At 44.5% G+C, this 17,014-nt stretch overlaps 2 protein-coding genes and 1 long non-coding RNA gene across 7 annotated transcripts in view; 2 read left to right on the top strand and 1 right to left on the bottom strand.

The window, feature by feature from the left end:
• EIF2AK4 (eukaryotic translation initiation factor 2 alpha kinase 4) overlaps nucleotides 1-5,560 on the top strand; it is a 104,339-nt gene extending 98,779 nt beyond the window's left edge. Inside the window, exons 35-39 of one of the 4 annotated variants that reach the window (XM_030814329.1) lie at nucleotides 317-414; nucleotides 2,132-2,200; nucleotides 2,733-2,777; nucleotides 4,314-4,432; nucleotides 5,002-5,560. In XM_030814329.1, the coding sequence (XP_030670189.1) occupies nucleotides 317-414; nucleotides 2,132-2,200; nucleotides 2,733-2,777; nucleotides 4,314-4,432; nucleotides 5,002-5,059 (389 nt within the window). In that variant the 3' untranslated portion in view covers nucleotides 5,060-5,560. Of the gene's footprint in view, nucleotides 1-316; nucleotides 415-2,131; nucleotides 2,201-2,732; nucleotides 2,778-4,313; nucleotides 4,433-5,001 lie in introns of those variants that run through there. The other 3 variants (XR_004030471.1, XM_030814330.1, XM_030814331.1) reach the window with 3 other exon arrangements.
• Nucleotides 5,561-6,003: 443 nt separating this feature from the next.
• On the bottom strand, nucleotides 6,004-9,096 carry SRP14 (signal recognition particle 14). Its single transcript, XM_003266716.3, has 5 exons — nucleotides 8,994-9,096; nucleotides 8,777-8,849; nucleotides 8,183-8,295; nucleotides 6,959-6,991; nucleotides 6,004-6,463 (listed from the first exon to the last, which is right to left on the bottom strand). The coding sequence occupies exons 1-5, from the start codon at nucleotides 9,015-9,017 to the stop codon at nucleotides 6,299-6,301; spliced, it is 408 nt and encodes a 135-aa protein (XP_003266764.1). The 5' UTR covers nucleotides 9,018-9,096; the 3' UTR covers nucleotides 6,004-6,298.
• Nucleotides 9,097-9,212: 116 nt separating this feature from the next.
• LOC105739937 overlaps nucleotides 9,213-17,014 on the top strand; it is a 28,719-nt gene continuing 20,917 nt past the window's right edge. Inside the window, exon 1 of one of the 2 annotated variants that reach the window (XR_001115927.2) lies at nucleotides 9,213-9,344. This is a non-coding gene — a long non-coding RNA (uncharacterized LOC105739937). Of the gene's footprint in view, nucleotides 9,483-17,014 lie in introns of both variants that reach the window. The other variant, XR_004030354.1, reaches the window with a different exon arrangement.

Here is a 17,014-nt window from a genome sequence, read left to right as displayed (position 1 = left end):
TGCAGGTTTGGCGATATTCAGCTTGATTTTCTTAGGCCCCTGAGGTTTTGATGACTCATGTTGCCTCCCTGCCCCTTCCACCACCCTCCAACCCCTGCCTAAGGAGAGAAGCATCAAAACTGCTGGGTGTTGGGGTTCTGGGCTCCTCACCTATCCAGTGCAGATGGTTGTAGGGATAGAAAATACAGCCCAGTCATGATCTAGCCCTTAGAATCACAACAGGATGTCTACTAATAAACTCTGCCATCTCTCTGTAGTATGTTGTAGACAGTGGGACCAGATAAGGCCATCAATTCTGAAACCCTCTTTGTCTCAGGTTTGTTCGAAATCCATGGAGCAACAGTGGTTCCCGTTGTGAGTGTGCTAGCCCCGGAGAAGCTGTCAGCCAGCACTAGGAGGCGGTATGAAACTCAGGTGCGCTGGGCCAGGGTTTCTTTGGCTTTCTAATATGAGTTACAGAAGAGAAAAACAACAACAGGAAAGGAAAATAAGATAAACATGGAGTTTCTTGGAAATATTTTTTCCAAGAAAAAAATTTTTCTTCCAACTTCCCTAACTGGGTGGCTTCTGAAAGTGTTATCAATACAAAGCATCTCTCTGGCTCCAGGATTCCCATCTGTCCTCCAGAGAGGGGCCATTGTGCACTGTGGGCACCTCGAGGCAGCTGTTGTCAGAGTGACTGCATCTAAATGAAAACTATCTAATCTGGCTCTAAAGGTAGTTGAGGTTTGTGCTCTAAATAGCAAAGTAGAAGAGGCCGATGACAAGACTTAAGGCAGGTTTCTCATACCATACATGGTTTCGGCATTTACTATATGCCTAATGGTGTGCTAAGGGCTGTGTAAAATGTAGAAGACATTAACATGGCCCCAGTCCTCAAAAGAGTTTATAACTTGGAAGCATATGCATTATATAGAGAATAATACAAGAAAATAAATATAGGCCAGGTGCGGTGGCTCATGCCTGTAATCCCAGCACTTTGGGAGGCCGAGGAGGGCGGATCACTTGAGGTCAGGAGTTCGAGACCAGCCTGGCCAACATGGTGAAACGCTGTCTCTACTAAAAATACAAAAATTAGCCAAGCGTGGTGGCAAACGCCTGTAATCCCAGCCACTCGGGAGGCTGAGGCAGGAGAATCGCTTGAACTGGGGAGGCAGAGATTGCAGTGAGCCGAGATCATGCCACTACACGCCAGCCTGGGCAACAGAGCAAAACTTTGTCTCAAAATAAAATAAAATAACTACAGTAGAACACTGAGTTAAATTTATAGAATATGAATGTTAGAGTATGCTGTGGACATGTGCAAAAAAGTGTTAAAAGAGAGCAGTCAATTTTAGAAATGTAATCAGACTGAAATACAAAGATCAGGTACTTTATTTTTGTAAGCTCTTCTAGCTGTTTCTCAGGATTTGGGTGGAAACCTGTTTTTCCCATCTTCCTACTGCCTTCATCACCTACCAAGTTTCAGTTCTCATGCCATGTCCTCATTGCTACCACCTCTCCCTTTTTCCCAATTTAGCTTCATACTATCATCTCTCTGTCTCTGTGTGCACTGTTTCACTGCACTGAGCCTTTATAAGGAATCATTTCAAAATTATGAAGAGATAATTGACAAGGATTATTAAACAGATGGTCAAGATAAGTTATAAAAACCTCATTTCCCCTGAGATCATATTGCTAGACACCCCTTTCTGAGTGGATTAAGAGCAAATCTTTTTTTTTTTTTTTTTGGGCAGGCTGGAGTGCAGTGGCGCAATATCAGCTCACCACAACCTCTGCCTCCCATGTTCAAGCAATTCTCCTGCCTCAGCCTCCCGAATAGCTAGTATTATAAGCACTCACCACCATGCCCTGCTAATTTTTCTATTTTCAGTAGAGACAGGGTTTCACCATGTTGGCCAGGCTGGTCTCGAACTCCTGACCTCAGATGATCCCCCAGCCTTGGCCTCCCAAAGTGCTGGGATTACGGGCATGAGCCATCGCACCCAGCCAAGGGCAAACCTTTAGACACCATTTGGAATCCTTTCTAGGCTTTGGTGTGTTACCCTGTGATTGTATCCTGGAATAGCAAATAAGATGGCAAGAAAGATGGCTTGGTTTAACATGTTCTGAATTCCATTTTCTTATTTAGGTACAAACTCGACTTCAGACCTCCCTTGCCAACTTACATCAGAAAAGCAGTGAAATTGAAATTCTGGCTGTAAGTGGCTTTCTTTCATATTTTGAAGGTGGCTTCTGTCCATACTGTCCAAGTAGTTGCCTCAGGGTTCAGAGCTTTTTTGCTCAGTGTCAGCAGAATGTGGATGCAGGCCTTATTGTCACTGATATGAACTATACGCAATTTAAAACTATTAAGAACTAGGGGGAGAATTTAAGGTTTTGTTTCTCCTCTTTGTTCCTCTGAAAGAGAGGGAGGAAAATGAAAACAAAAATCACTTTCCTACATATTTCATGCCTTTGCGTTGCTAAGCTTACACCGAATACATGTAGCAGTCAGACCTTTCGGGTGTGGTGTAGAGGGACAGGGAGTACAGTTTCCACTGCTTATTAATTCTCCAGGGCTAAGATCTTATCACTGCACAGTTCATTAAGCCCTTTTATAGCACAATAGCATCTCAGACTCTGCAAACCCTATTCATACTGCTGCATCTCACGTGACACTATGGTCACAAGGCAGTATTGTGCTGCTGAGAGTTCCCTAAGAGATGTTGTACATTTCTGTGTATTCACAGGTGGATCTACCCAAAGAAACAATATTACAGTTTTTATCATTAGAGGTAAGCAATATGAACTCTTCTGCACTGTGGCCTTTAAGATCCCAAATCTTTGCTGTTAGTTTGCCAAAAGAATACTGGTGATAGTATTTTTCTGGCAGCCCCAGGAATTTAGTAACATTTATCCTTTTATGTGACATATATGTTCCTAAATCCTATGTTGAAGGACTCATACTTTTCTAGTGACTTTTTTTCAGAGATACTTATTTTATTTAAAAAAAAAAAAAAAAAAAAAAAACACACATACTGCTTTTACTATGTGTCAGGGTCTGGCAGGCCTTGTTGTAAGCATTTTACAAGTAGTAACTCATTTAATCATAACCACCCCAAAATGTAGATACTGTTATTATCCCCACTTTACAGAGTATAGAAGTAGAGAGGTTAAATATCTTACCCACGGTCACCCAGCTATTAAGTAGTAGAACCGGGATTTGAACCTAAGCAGACTAGTAGAATCGGTGTTCTTAACCACTATACTATACTATCTCTCAAACAAACCTCCATTCCAGCTAGGGAAGCTCATTTGCAGATTAGTACTATACAAAAAAAAAATCCTTTTGTAAAAATTAATTAGGTCCTTTATAAATATATATATATATATATATATATATATATATATATATATATTTACAGCTACATCCCTTTATCATCAAATACCCTAAATAAGAACTTTAAAAATTTGAATAGTTATCTTTGCTATTAAGAACACTCAACTATAGTCATAGCTACAGGTGACTTTTGCAACATGTCATATCAAAGAATACTTTTTTGTCTACCCAGAGTGTTTAGTCACAAATTAAATTAGATTAATAGTGAACTTAGCCCTAGAACTAGTATTTTATATATCATTTGTTGTTCTCTTACAAATAAGCATATACCACTATACTGGCCGTGTACTGATTTATGATCCAGTCAAATGGATATACTTAAGAGCTGCTAACACCATTGTACAAAAAGTAAATGGAGGCCAGATGCAGTGGCTCATGCCTATAATCCCAACACTTTGGGAGGCCGAGGTGGGGGGATCACCTGAGGTCTGGGGTTCGAGACCAGCCTGGCCAACATGGTGAAACCCTATCTCTACTAAAAATACAAAAAATTAGCCAGGTGTAGTGGCAGGCGCCTGTAATCCCAGCTACTTGGGAGGCTGAGGCAGGAGAATCACTTGAACCCGGGAGGTGGAGGTTGCAGTGAGCCGAGATTGCGCCACTGCACTCCAGCCTGGGCAACAAGACCAAAACTCCATCTCAAAAAAAAAAGAGTAAACGGTAGGCAGAACTAACTAGTCTAAAGTCACATCAGCACACTAGGGCTGCAGCACTGTTAATCAGGCTCTAATTAGGGAGTCTTGTTTTAAGGAAAATTGGTGCTTCAAAGGAACCCCAGCAGTCTCCTAACCGGTTCTACTATCTCCCTATTACTGATTCTCCTGGTATACTTGAAGAGGGAAATGACACTGGAATTTCATTAGTGACCCAAAAAAAGCCAGCTAGTAAACCCTAGTGACCTGTTGTAAGGGCTTATCTATTTTTTTCCTAGTGGGATGCTGATGAACAGGCATTTAACACAACTGTGAAGCAGCTGCTGTCACGCCTGCCAAAGCAAAGATATCTCAAATTAGTCTGTGACGAAATTTATAACATCAAAGTAGAAAAAAAGTAAGTTATCGCTTGGGCATAGCAGGTTTCACATGGTTAAAATTCAGGGAGGGGTTTCAGAGTGACATTATTTTGTTGTCTTGTTGAGGTTTCACGCCTGATAAGCTGTTCTTAGAACTGTAGCTGACAACCAATAAATCTTGCTGGGACTGTGAATCACAGTCATGATCTCGTCAATAACAAAACACAGGGGTCTTAGGAGTAGCTGTCCCAATTACAAGTTTGTTCACCCAGGTAATTCACTTTCTAAATATGTTTAAATCAAAGAAAATAACCATGACTACTTTGCTGTATGTCCTTATGTCAAAATGCCAATCAATCATTCATGTTATCATACACTTAAAAGGCAACAAGGAAGCCTACTATGAGGTGAATGGTTATCTCCTTATTAAGATCTTATACTACAGACCCCCGTCAGTCACACCTTGTATAAGACCTATATAATTTTTTAATGACTAGCCTTCCATCTTGTTTTTGCTTAAATAAAAAGCTCCTACAGGTGTTATAAAAATTTATTAGCTCTGTTCTTCACTCATTAAACTGAGTCCTTATAACCTTTTCTTTTGCAGGGTGTCTGTGCTATTTCTGTACAGCTATAGAGATGACTACTACAGAATCTTATTTTAACCATAAAGAACTGTCGTTAACCTCATTCAAACAGACAGAGGCTTATACTGGAATAATGGAATGTTGTACATTCATCATAATTTAAAATTAAATTCTAAGAAGAGGCTGGGTGCAGTGGCTCACACCTGTAATCCCAGCACTTTGGGAAGCCAAGGCAGGAAAATTGCTTGGAACCAGGAGTTCGAGACCAGCCTGAGCAACAAAGCAAGACCCCACCTCTATGAAAACTAAAAAAATTAGTTGGGCATGGTGGTGCATGCCTGTAGTCCCAGCTACTCCAGAGGCTGAGATGGATCATCTGAGCCTCAGGAGGTTGAGGCTGCAGTGAGCTGTGATTGTGCCACTGCACTCCAGCCTGGGACAACAGAGCAAGACCCTGTCTTAAGAAAAAAAAAAAATTTTTTTTCTAAGAAGCTGTCCTACAAAGTTGAGCTTTGTTAGTTTTTCATGTGTAATATATTATAAATTTATCTTTTGGGATATAATAAATGCTTTCGTATACCTGCTGCTTTTTAATTGTAAATCTATTAACCCTAAAGGTTTTAGGGAGCTGGAACATAAGGTAATAGCCTTTTCTTCCCTTGGCTGTAATGACTAAGCACATGAAAATATCCAAACTAAAGGGCATAAAGAAACCAAAAATCATTATTACTTTGGAACCTTTATTCTTGATGACTTTGTAGTATGTTTCTCCTAAGGTGGTTAAACAAACTCTCATTTGACTATGAGAACTCACTGAAACTTGGGGAACCATGATGATAAAATTATACAGCCAGGAAGGAAGCAGTTCATGAGATAACATGACTTTTTATAAAACTGTCAGGTTTCAATTCTAATAACCTAGAAGATATTATAGAGCTAAAGCCTATTCATTAATCACATCATTCTAGAATTAGTTATTGCCAGAACTATTAAAATGGGGTGGGAAAGGAATAAAGAGACAGTGCTGATAAACAGACATGTTTAATGATAGCTTGCTCTTCACAGAGATGTCTACAGAGACTTTTAATCTATAATCCAGGAGTATATAACCATGCAGCACAGACCAATTAGCCAGATGCAAAATAAACTAGATTCTTACCACAACTATCCTATAAACACTGCAACTATTCTTTCCAAAAGGACCCTAATCTTATGTGAAAACACCTACTGTGGGGGAACCAGAAACCTAGCTATGTGGCCAAAAGGAAAAAATAGCAATTCAGCGGTTAATTGGTGAAAGCAGGAAATGTATGCCCTTTACTGTGCTGCTGTTGCTGCTGTTGCTGCTGTTGTTGCTGCTGTTGTTGCTGCTGCGGCAGGTGCTGCTGCTGCTGCTGCTGCTGCTTTGGTCTTCTTAGTTTTGTTCTTTTTGTCTCTCTTCTTCAGCCCATCCATGTTAGCTCTCAGGAGGTTTGAATAAGCCTGAAAGATACAACAGAGCATACCTTAGTGGGAAGATGTGCAAATCGGCAGAACAGCAGCCCTATTTGCATAATGGATTTAGGGTAGCCAAAAATCAGGAAGCCTACCTGATAAAGAATATAGCACCATTGGACACTTGTACCGGAAAATGGTGTAAGCATAAAACACTCTTTCACATTATAGCAGCTTCTGCAACACCCACAGACAGTTGCACACATTTTTTACGTTTTCCAAGGGAAAATTGCAGGCAACTTCTTGTTCAACTATACTATAGGTAGCATATATCTACAGCCTAAGACAAAATCTAACTTAAAAAAACTAGAAAGGAAGACAGTATTAGCGTTGAAATTCACACCCTGGCAGCTTTTACTTGAAACATACTGGTAAAACTTATCTCCGGAGAGCAGTGAACCCAGGTATCAATCTTACCCAGTGTTCACCATCATGCTGACTCTTGCCCTGAGAAGGGTGACATAAGGAACACCCAAAACTCACCATCTGAAACTTATTCACTTCCTTGGAGCTCACCTGAAAAAGAAGGAAAAAAGAGGTCATACCTATTATCCATAAAAGCATCCTCTTCTCCACCCCAGATAGTATCTCAAAAGTCCCCAGAAGACAATATCCTTATCTTTAAAATACTTCTTCCCAACTTCAGGGTTCATAATACACGAATGGTTATTTCTCTACTCTACTTTCCTCTGCCTAGAGAACAAGAAAAGGAGCTCTGCATCTTTTTCCACATGAGAACTGCACCAAGAGGTGAAAGGCAGTAGGCTCCTTTAAAAAAAAAAAAAAAAAAAAAAAAAAAAAAAGCTTTGTTTCTCACCTCTTGAAATCCCTTAGAAAGGTGGCATTGGGTTTTCTCCCTGGGTTCTGAGAAAAGTCAGAAGACTTCTCAGTATTAATTTTTTATACATGAATACAAGATATATTTAAACTACTCCCTCCTCATCTTATTTTTAAACCTGCCTTCCATTAATTCAAGCATATTTAAGCACAATGCAAGCTACCACAAAATAAATTCTACCTCTGAAGAACACTCCTTAGGTTTTTGTTATTTCATGGTATCTAACTTTATCTGTAAAACCACATAAGCTTGTTTTACTGTAAAAGTCCTGTTAAGATAACTTGTCACGGGAGACTTAGCCACTAAGTATAATCTACATTTTCATGCAGTCAGTATCCTACACGAACGTGATTTCTGCCACAGCAGAATAAAGTAGTATTAACTCAATTCAAGGAGTCTCCTCCTTTGCCTTATTCAACCTCCACTGAAAGACTAGGGCTCTTGACTAAATGTATATTTTCTCAAGTGTCAAACCTAACATTTAGCTGCACATTCGCCATGTGAACCACAAAGATAAGGAAATAATAGCATCATCTGGTACCAAGAAACTGCTTATTGAAGGCCCAGCACAGTAAGGGGCTAAGGAACCAAATATTTATGCCAGCTGCTCCTTACAGTACTGCGAATAAGGACCAATATGCTACTTTTATTTCCACAAAAGTTTTAGCAGAACTAAGGACTGTTTGATCTCTACCTTCTTATTTTATTCTTGAGGTTTCCACTACTAAAGTATACGAAGGTCCTGGTCTCAAAAATAGCCACACAGGGCAAAAGGGAAAAATAAATAAAAGCCTGGTTCAGAAACGCCCCATCCTCTGTTAAGTTCAAGTCTTTACATTTCAAAAGATAACCTTAGAAACTGAGCTCACCACAGTGCTGATCTTCTTCTTCCCATCGGTAGCTCTTAACAGACACTTGTTGTCTGCGGGCTCAAAGCCCTCCACAGTACCTTTCTTTGGAATGGGTTTGGTTCGACCGTCATCTGAAGGAAAAAATGCATCCTGGTGAACACGGCCGCGTACGTGGCTGAGCGGCAGACAAACAGTTAAAACAGAGGAGGGGGGTAAGTGATGACCTAATCCAGCCCCGCTGCTCTAGTTCTGTTAAACACCTCGTCTGCTATCACGGTCTGGCGAAACCCTGGAGAAACTATTATTTCCACGATGGAAATATGTAATATCGAAGCACGTTAAATTCCACTCAAAGTGGCGGCATTTGGGATCCCTCACAAAGAGCTCTGGGTTGCTTGGGGCCCATTGTTACCAGAAGCAACCTAGGCGGCTCAGTGCTGGGGACTGCGCCAGCTACAATCCCTACTATTTTCCGGGCCCGAAGCCCCGAATGTGCCCAGTACAGGGTGGCGGAAGGTAGAGGAAGGCGGCGGTCCGCGGCAGACAGACTCCGGTGGCTCCCAGACACCGGGCACCCAGGGAGCATCGCCCGGCTCCCCTCCCGCTGCTTACACTTCTTCAAGGTGATATAGACGCTGCCCGACGTCCGGCACTTCTGGAAAAGTCTGGTCAGCTCCGTCAGGAACTGGAAAACAACAGGCCCAGCCCTGTTAGCCAGCCCCAAATCCTCGCCCCGCCGCGTCAAGGCCCTGGTCCTCCCGCAGGAGGTAGAGGTCTCGAGCAACGCCTGAGCCGCACCCTTCCCTAGGCTGGCCAGGCCTAGCCATACCTGCTCGCTCTCCAACAACACCATCGCGGCGACGCTGGCTAGACTCCCCTCCGCTTAAGCCTCTAGCAGTGAGAGCCGGAAGTTCGGCCTAGGCTGGGCGGGACTTCCGCTACTAGACTTCCATTGTCTTCCACCAATCTCTTCTCTTCCACCAATCCCGGCCTGCGCCCTCCCCCGGCCCCGCCCGCCTCGCGCTCGCGCCCTGGGACGTCCGGGGGCCTGTGACCCGGAGGCGTTGGGGCTGTCCTGGGCCGTCACATGCGAGAAATTGTCTCACCCCAGCCAGTGTGAGGGAGTGAGAGAAAGTTTTGATAGCAGCGTACGATTTATATTCAGCTGTATGCTGGGCAGGTTACCTAACAACTCAGTGACTCAGTTTCCTTATCCATAAAGGGTAATGATAGCATCTACCGCGCAGTGTGGTCGTGAAGCGTAAATGAAACTCAGATTAAATAGGTAGAACAGTGCCTGGCACATACAGCGTGTTCAGTAGGTATCAGCTATTGTTCTTTTCATTATTGTTATTGTAAGTTCCTGTAGAGATCCTTTAAACTCTCCCTAAACGCTGACCTGCAGCTCTAGCCAGAAGGGCTGGGCCGGGCGTGGTGGCTCACGCCTGTAATCCCAGCACTTTGGGAGGCCAAGGCGGGTGGATCACGAGGTCAGGAGATTGAGACTATCTTGGCTAACACAGTGAAACCCTGTCTCTACTAAAAATACAAAAAAGTTGGCCGGGCGTGGTGGCGGGCGCCTGTAATCCCAGCTACTCGGGAGGCTGAGGCGGGAGAATGGCGTGAACCCAGGAGGCAGAGCTTGCAGTGAGCCGAGATCGCGCCACTGCACTCCAGCCTGGGCGACAGAGCAAGACTCCGTCTCAAAAAAAAAAAAAATGAGGGGCTGGAGCCCAGTCTTTAGCTCTACCTCTGATTAGTCAGGAGAACTGAGTTGTAAGCCCTCTCTGCCAGTAGCCAACTTGAACCCTGGGCCCGCTATAAAGTCAAGCATTCCACCACACAAGAAGTTTTTGCTGAGTGCCTCTCAGTCTGTGCCAGGCACCGTTGTAGAGGTTGGGGATGCGGCAAGATAAGAAAAGCTAAGTTCCTGGTTTCCTGGAACTTGGGTTAAAGGGGCAGGGAGGAAATAAACAATGAAGCAAACAAGTAAGTAGTACAGCTTCAGATAATGAGTTCTGTGAAGACAGCAAGCAGGGCTGTATAATGAGTGGGAAGGGGACTGCTTGGGTTGGGGTCAGGGGAGTTCTCGTCGAAGAGGAGAACTTTGAGTTGAAAGCTGAAAGGACCAGCCATCCAGATCTAGGGACAGTGTTTCAGACACAGGGAATGGCTAGAGCAAAACCTTCAAAGGGGAAACAAGTTGCCCTGTGTCTGTTAAGACTGGCAGGTGCGGGTGGGGGTGAGGAGGGCTTGTGGAGCAAGGAGTGAAGGAGTATGGAGAGGTAGCCGGGACCAGATTATGTAGGGCCCGTTGTGTCCGGAATTGGTGGGTTCTTGGTCTCACTGACTTCAAGAATGAAGCCGCGGACCCTCGCGGTGAGTGTTACAGCTCTTAAGGTGGCGCGTCTGGAGTTTCTTCCTTCTGGTGGGTTTGTGGTCTCACTGGCTTCAGGAGTGAAGATGCAGACCTTCGCGGTGAGTGTTATAGCTCATAAAAGCAGTATGGACCCAAAGAGTGAGCAGTAGCAAGCTTTATTGCAAAGAGCAAAAGAACAAAGCTTTCACAGTGTGGAAGGGGACCCAAGCGGGTTGCCGCTGCTGGCTCGGGCAGCCTGCTTTTATTCTCTTATCTGGCCCCCCCCACGTCCTGCTGATTGGTAGAGCCGAGTGGTCTGTTTTGACAGGGCGCTGATTGGTGCGTTTACCATCCCTGAACTAGACATAAAGGTTCTCCACCTCCCCATCAGATCAGTTAGATACAGAGTATCCACACAAAGGTTCTCCAAGGCCCCACCAGAGCAGCCAGACACAGAGTGTCGATTTGTGCACTCACAAACCTCAAGCTAGACACAGGGTGCTGATTGGTGTGTTTACAATCCCTGAGCTAGACATAAATGTTCTCCACATCTCCACCAGAGTAGCTAGACACAGAGTGTCGATTGGTGCATTCACAAACCTCGAGCTAGACACAGGGTGCTGATTGGTGTGTTTACAGTCCCTGAGCTAGACATAAAGGTTCTCCACATCTCCACTAGACTCAGGAGCCCAGCTGGCTTCACCCAGTGGATCCTGCACTGGGGCTGCAGGTGGAGCTGCCTGCCAGTCCCGCGCCGTGCACTCGCACTTCTCAGCCCTTGGGTGGTCGATGGGACTGGGCGCCCTGGAGCAGGGGGTGGCGCTCGTCGGGGAGGCTTGGGCCTCACAGGAGCCCATGGAGGGGGTGGGAGGCTCAGGTATGGCGGGCTGCAGGTCCCAAGCCCTGCCCTGTGGGAAGGCAGCTAAGGCCCGGAGAAATTAAGCACAGCGCCGGTGGGCTGGCACTGCTGGGGGACCCAGTACACCCTCCACAGCTGCTGGCCTGGGTGCCAAGCCCCTCACTGCCCAGCCGGCTGCTCGGAGTGTGGGCCGCCAAGCCCACGCCCACCTGGAACTCCAGCTGGCCCCCAAGCGCCGCATGCAGCCCTGGTTCCCGCTGGCGCCTCTCCCTCCACACCTCCCCGCGGGCCGAGGGAGCCGGCTCCCGCCTTGGCCAGCCCAGAACGGGGCTCCCACAGTGCAGCGGTGGGCTGAAGGGCTCCTCAAGTGCCGCCAAAGTGGGAGCCCAGGCAGAGGAGGCACCGAGAGCGAGCGAGGGCTGTGAGGACTGCCAGCACACTGTCACCTCTCACCGTGACCATGGTAAGCTTGGATTTTGTTCTAAATACAAACAGAAGACTCGTTAAGGAAGTTTTCAACAGAACACTGGAAATCTGATTTATATTTTTTAAAGATCCCCCTGTCTGTGTTGTGGAGAATACACTGTAGAGAGACAGGGCAGGAAATGAGGAGCCCAGTTAGGAGATTCAAACTTAATGGCTTAAATATGTTCGCTTTCTGATTTCACATTTTCTTCCAAATGGCCAGCGCCCTTTGCCCACTTCCTGCCCTAGGCTGATGACCTTGTGTAGTCAACCTGTATTGGCTTTTGGTTCTCCAGGATTTGAACCTGTTTGCAATCCCTGTTGTGTGGGTTTTGGTGAGAGGCAATAAATAAATAAAAGGGTCAGAGGGTCACTCTGTCACCTGCCCTCAGAACCTGGGCTCAAGCGTATGACCTAACATGGGTCAATCTGGTGCTCTCAACCAGGACTTCAACTTCTGAGCTAGTAATACCAAGGCCCAGGGCTCTTGCATGGGTGTCCAGTCATTTGAATGTGAGGATGTTTTTGCTCATCTGTATTGGCAGATATCATGAAAATTATGCATGGGCCCTTTTTTAAAAAAATTTTTTATCTCATCAGCTATCATTAGTGTTAGTGTATTTTACATATGGCCCAGGACAATTCTTTCAATGTGGCTCAGGGAAGCCAAAAGTTTGGACATGCATGCTAGAGGTTATTCATATGGCACCATCACAAAGTGGTCTTGTGTTGGCGGCCCTATAGGAGGGGTTTTCACCAGACTGTTCTAATCTTTGCTAGTCCTGAGGTGTACGAAGATGACTCCCCAATTCTTAATTATAGCTTTTACCTCTGCATTGAGCTCCAAACTTGCATATTCAGCTGTCCACTTGGTAGTTCTACTTGGATGTGTAATGAGCATCTCAGATATTACATGACCAAATCAAAACTTTTTACTTCCCACATCTTTGCTATTTATTAAATGGCACCACCATCTGCCCAGTTACTCAAATAAAAACACCCATGAATCATCCTGGATTCCTTTTTCTTTTTGAGGCAGAGTCTCACTCTGTCACCCCAGTCTAGAGTGCAGTGGTGCAATCTCGGCTCACTGCAGCCTCCACCTCTCAGGCTCAAGCTATTCTCCAGCCTCAGCCTCCTAAGTAGTTTGGTCTACAGGCATGAGCCGTTGCCCCCAGCTGTTCTTTATCCTTTTAATTTTCACATCTATACCTGCATGAGTCCTGTTGGCTATCTTCAAAGTTTAATCTGATTGCAATCACACTAGCATCTGGACTTCTGCAAAAATCTCAGTGGCAGGCTGGATGATCCCCCAGAGATGTCAATGTCCTAGTGCATGGAATGTGTGCATCGCACTGGAGCCAGTACAATTCAGCTACTGACAGAATATTCTTTGGGCTTTGTTTTTCTGTGGGAAATGACCAAGAGCACCTATTCAGAAGTCAAAGTGATCGGGGTTCAGATCCTACCTCTGCTACTTACTAATTATGTGGCCTCAGGCAACCTCTCAAGGCCTAAGTCTCTTCACTAGCAAAATAATAATAATAATGCTTACTTCATTGAGGTTATGAAGATTTTATAAAATACTATATGTAAGACCCTTAGGCTTGCTCTAATATGGTTTTTATAGATGTTTAAATTAATTTTAAAATTTTAATTCCTCAGTCACACTAGCCACATTTCAAGGATTCAGTAGCAACATGTGGCTTGGATAGTGCAGATGTAGAGCATTTCCATCATCACAAATTCTATTGGACAGCGCTATCATTGATAACATTGGGCCTAGCACATAGTAAATGCCCAATAAACAGTATAGTATCAAATAGTGTTATTATTTATAGACCACACACCTTCCATCATTTCAACATCACCATCCTGATTTCTGCCATTATCTTAATACCACCTGTACTGTTAGTTAATATTTTTCTTTACATTGACTAATTTTATACTTAAGTGTATTTAATATCATGATCGTAAGTGGAAAACCGGTATCATTTGCCATAAATAAAAGGGATCATAAAAGGAAGTACTATGAAGTAAAATAATGTTGCTAGATTTAAATTTTTGTGATTAAAAAAATTAAAACAATGAGTAAAAGCAATGATAAAGTTCATTGATTTATAAGACTATATCTGAAAATAAATTCGTCAGTGAGAAAAATGGTATTGTAGGTGATCAATCAGGAATAAAGGTAGCTCTGGGTACAATGAAATTGAGAGTTTATGTCAGTATAACATGGTTAAATTTTGATGTTTTCCAGCACCCCAAATCCTAACTTGCAATTATGTGTGATTAGGGTAACATATCATTAATCAAATTGTAATTTAAATGCATAATAGAGGTTAATGGCTTTTGGCCTTGGAGCAGAGCAGTATGTATGTGAGGCATGGAGCTGGGTCACTGTCTCTAAGTCATGCAGGCCACATACCTTCCTGCTCCCTCTCCCTCAGTTTTTCCTCTCCCTTTCTCAGTTCTAGGAGAACCATGACATTAAAATGGTTCCCAAATCCCTTCCCACATCATGGGGGCTTCATCAGAGGCCTAGGCGGCACCAAGAGCAAAACGAAGGCCCTGGGCACAAAACACTGTACCAGCTTTGGCCACTTCCCCATGGGAAGACGGGCAGAGAAAAATACCCCTGCTCCTCAGGGCCTAGCAGACCTGAGGGACCTGAATAAGTATGCTTGTTTGTACAACCTGAGATTGTCTCTCCCAAAATGCAGGGGTAATGTGTTTTTTCCTCAGACAGAGCACACTTTAATTTATTAGGTTTTAATTAGAGTTGGGTTTGAATTAGGGTCAGGAATTCGGTTAGGGTTTGAATTAGGGTCAAGGATCTTGTTCAGGTTAGGGTTGATTAATTTGCAGCTGCAGTTACTCTAATGCAATTACACTTTGCAGTGCCTGGAAAGTATAATGGTTAAAAACACAGTCGCTAGTTCCTGGATGGGGTTCCTAGCTAGGGTAGTCAAGGCTGCAATAAGCCATGATTGTGCCACTGCACTCCAGCCAGGGAAACAGCGAGATGCTGTCTCAAGAAAACTTTTTATTTTGTTTAACCTATTATTAATAAGGAAACCAGATGTATGTTACAATCCATTCAAAGGAGAATCCAGTAAACATCAGGAATTCTGGAATGAATTTGTATATGGAAGCAAAATTGGATTTTGCACAGGAGGGACCCAGGGTTGTCCCTTCACTGAACAGAAGCATTTGTATGTCCATAGACAAGAATCCTCTGCATTGCCATTGAGTCTCTACAACCTATAGAGTTGTAAAATAGCGCAAAGGAAATGAAAGGCTAGAAATCAGCTAATCCAGAAGGCTGTGTTCTAAACAATGTATAATTTTTCATTGGAAACATCCACTATATTTTGTTTTGTTTTGTTTTTTGTTATTGTTGTTTTTGAGTTTATCTTTTTCTTTAATGTATTTGTTTCCACTAATCTTTTTTGCATATTCCAAAATTGCTTAAGTCTCTCTGTGCCTCAGTGTCCTCATCTGTAAAATGGGGAAGTCATAAAAGTGCCTACCTCATGTCAAGGGGAGGAGTAAATGAGCTAAGGTATGCATTATTACACCGCAGTCCCTTAGATGGGAGTGGGCTGTTCCCATGTCGTCCTTGTCAAGGTGGATTCATTCTACAGGAGCAGATTGCAATAAGACACTGTGCACCTTACGGAGGACTGGCCTCTGGGCTACTTTAACTTTTCAGTTTCAGTCTGAGGGGAACCACACCTTGGGCTCTGAGCTGCCTCACTGTAGCTCCAGTGTGCTGATTTAACGGTTAGTTCTGAAGGAAGGAGGGTGTCATCTAAACACATCGAGGAATGGCACTGGGCAGGTCTGGCTTTGGAATGACAAGTTTTAGAACCTAAGGCTGGGAGACCTCCTATGTCAGCGGGAGGTGGTTAGCTCTGGTGGAGCCATCCTAGAGAAGGCCAGAGTGGCCAGAGGGAGATGAGAGTGTGTCCTGGAAGCCTGGGTGCCTGGAGAGAGTAACCACCCTGAAGCCACGTCAACACACTCCCTGGACTGAATCCACTCCAACACTGGCAGTTCCCAATTCCTTTATTCTTTCCTGCAGTCAGTTGGTCAACAAGTTTTCATTGTATCTGCTCAGCCAACTCAGAGCTCCAGGAACTCTCTCCATCCCCACCCCAGGATGAAGTCCTGGATTTAAATCCCAAGCCCCAGTGCCCTAGAGAGACAGCACAGGTGCCCTGGACTGTGAGTCAGAGGCCCCAGGCTCACCCTGCTCCCCACCTTGCTGTGAGGCCCTGCACGAGATACTTGCCTGTGCCTTATCCTCCACAGGGAACCTGCCTCAGAGGGTTGTTGTTGGCTTTCAAGGACATAATCCAAGTAAAGGGCTCATAGTAAACACCCAGTTGATGTATTTTTTAAAGTTTTTTCACTGTTATGTTCAGGACTTAGGCTAGATTGCTAATGTCACTTCTACTTCCAAAATTCTGAGAACTGCTGCTTTTCTCCCCCCAGCCCCTTCTGGGGGCCCTAGGGAAGTTTCCAGAGCTCACAGGTGTCAGTGATTAACACTGGCCTTCCCCTCGCTCAAGGCGAGGAAGTAGGCAACGCCACCACGCCCTCCCTCCAGGCGCCATCGCAGCGGTGAGGAGTGGCCTCGACCTGCCTGCAGCACCTCGGGCCAGCAGGGGACGCCCTGGCCTCACCAGACGAGCGCAGCCATGGGCAGCAGCCTCAGACGCTCCCAGATCTTGCCCTATCATTTACCTCAGGTCAACCCTAAGAATATCCAAGATGGTGGTCGTTATTTTTCAAAATTACTTCTGTGGAGGCTAGAACTTTCCGTGTTACAGAAAGATTATCATTCATCCATTCACTGAACAAGGCTAAACAAGCAGTGTTAGGCACTGTTCTAGGTGCAAGAAGCTGACTGAATTCTCCACTAGAGAAGAGACTATTTTTTTCTCAGATAATAGCTTGCTTGTATTTATTGAGAAGTTACTAAGTGCCAGGTTCATTTCTAGGTGTTTACATGTATCCTCTTTTGAGCCCCCAATAGTCCTGTGAGGTGAGCGTTGCTCTACGCTGAGGAGCCTGCCACCTCTGTGCAGAGAAGAACTTGCAAATGAGTGTAGTCTGCAGGCAGCTCAGGAGTGCTGAGCTTTCAGCTGTCTTTCAGCTG

Source organism: Nomascus leucogenys, chromosome 6, assembly GCF_006542625.1.
Source record: "Nomascus leucogenys isolate Asia chromosome 6, Asia_NLE_v1, whole genome shotgun sequence".
Taxonomy (NCBI): Eukaryota; Metazoa; Chordata; class Mammalia; order Primates; family Hylobatidae; genus Nomascus; species Nomascus leucogenys.
This window is presented reverse-complemented; position numbering and strand designations above follow the sequence as displayed.

Excerpts from the sequence above, each read along its gene's own strand:
- SRP14 (XM_003266716.3), bottom strand. The coding sequence starts at position 9,017 with ATGGTGTTGTTGGAGAGCGAGCAG. Across the intron at positions 6,992-8,182 it reads AGAAGAAGATCAGCACTGTG|GTGAGCTCCAAGGAAGTGAA; the intron begins GTGAGCTCAGTT and ends CTTCTTTTTCAG. Across the intron at positions 6,464-6,958 it reads AAGTGAATAAGTTTCAGATG|GCTTATTCAAACCTCCTGAG; the intron begins GTGAGTTTTGGG and ends TGTATCTTTCAG.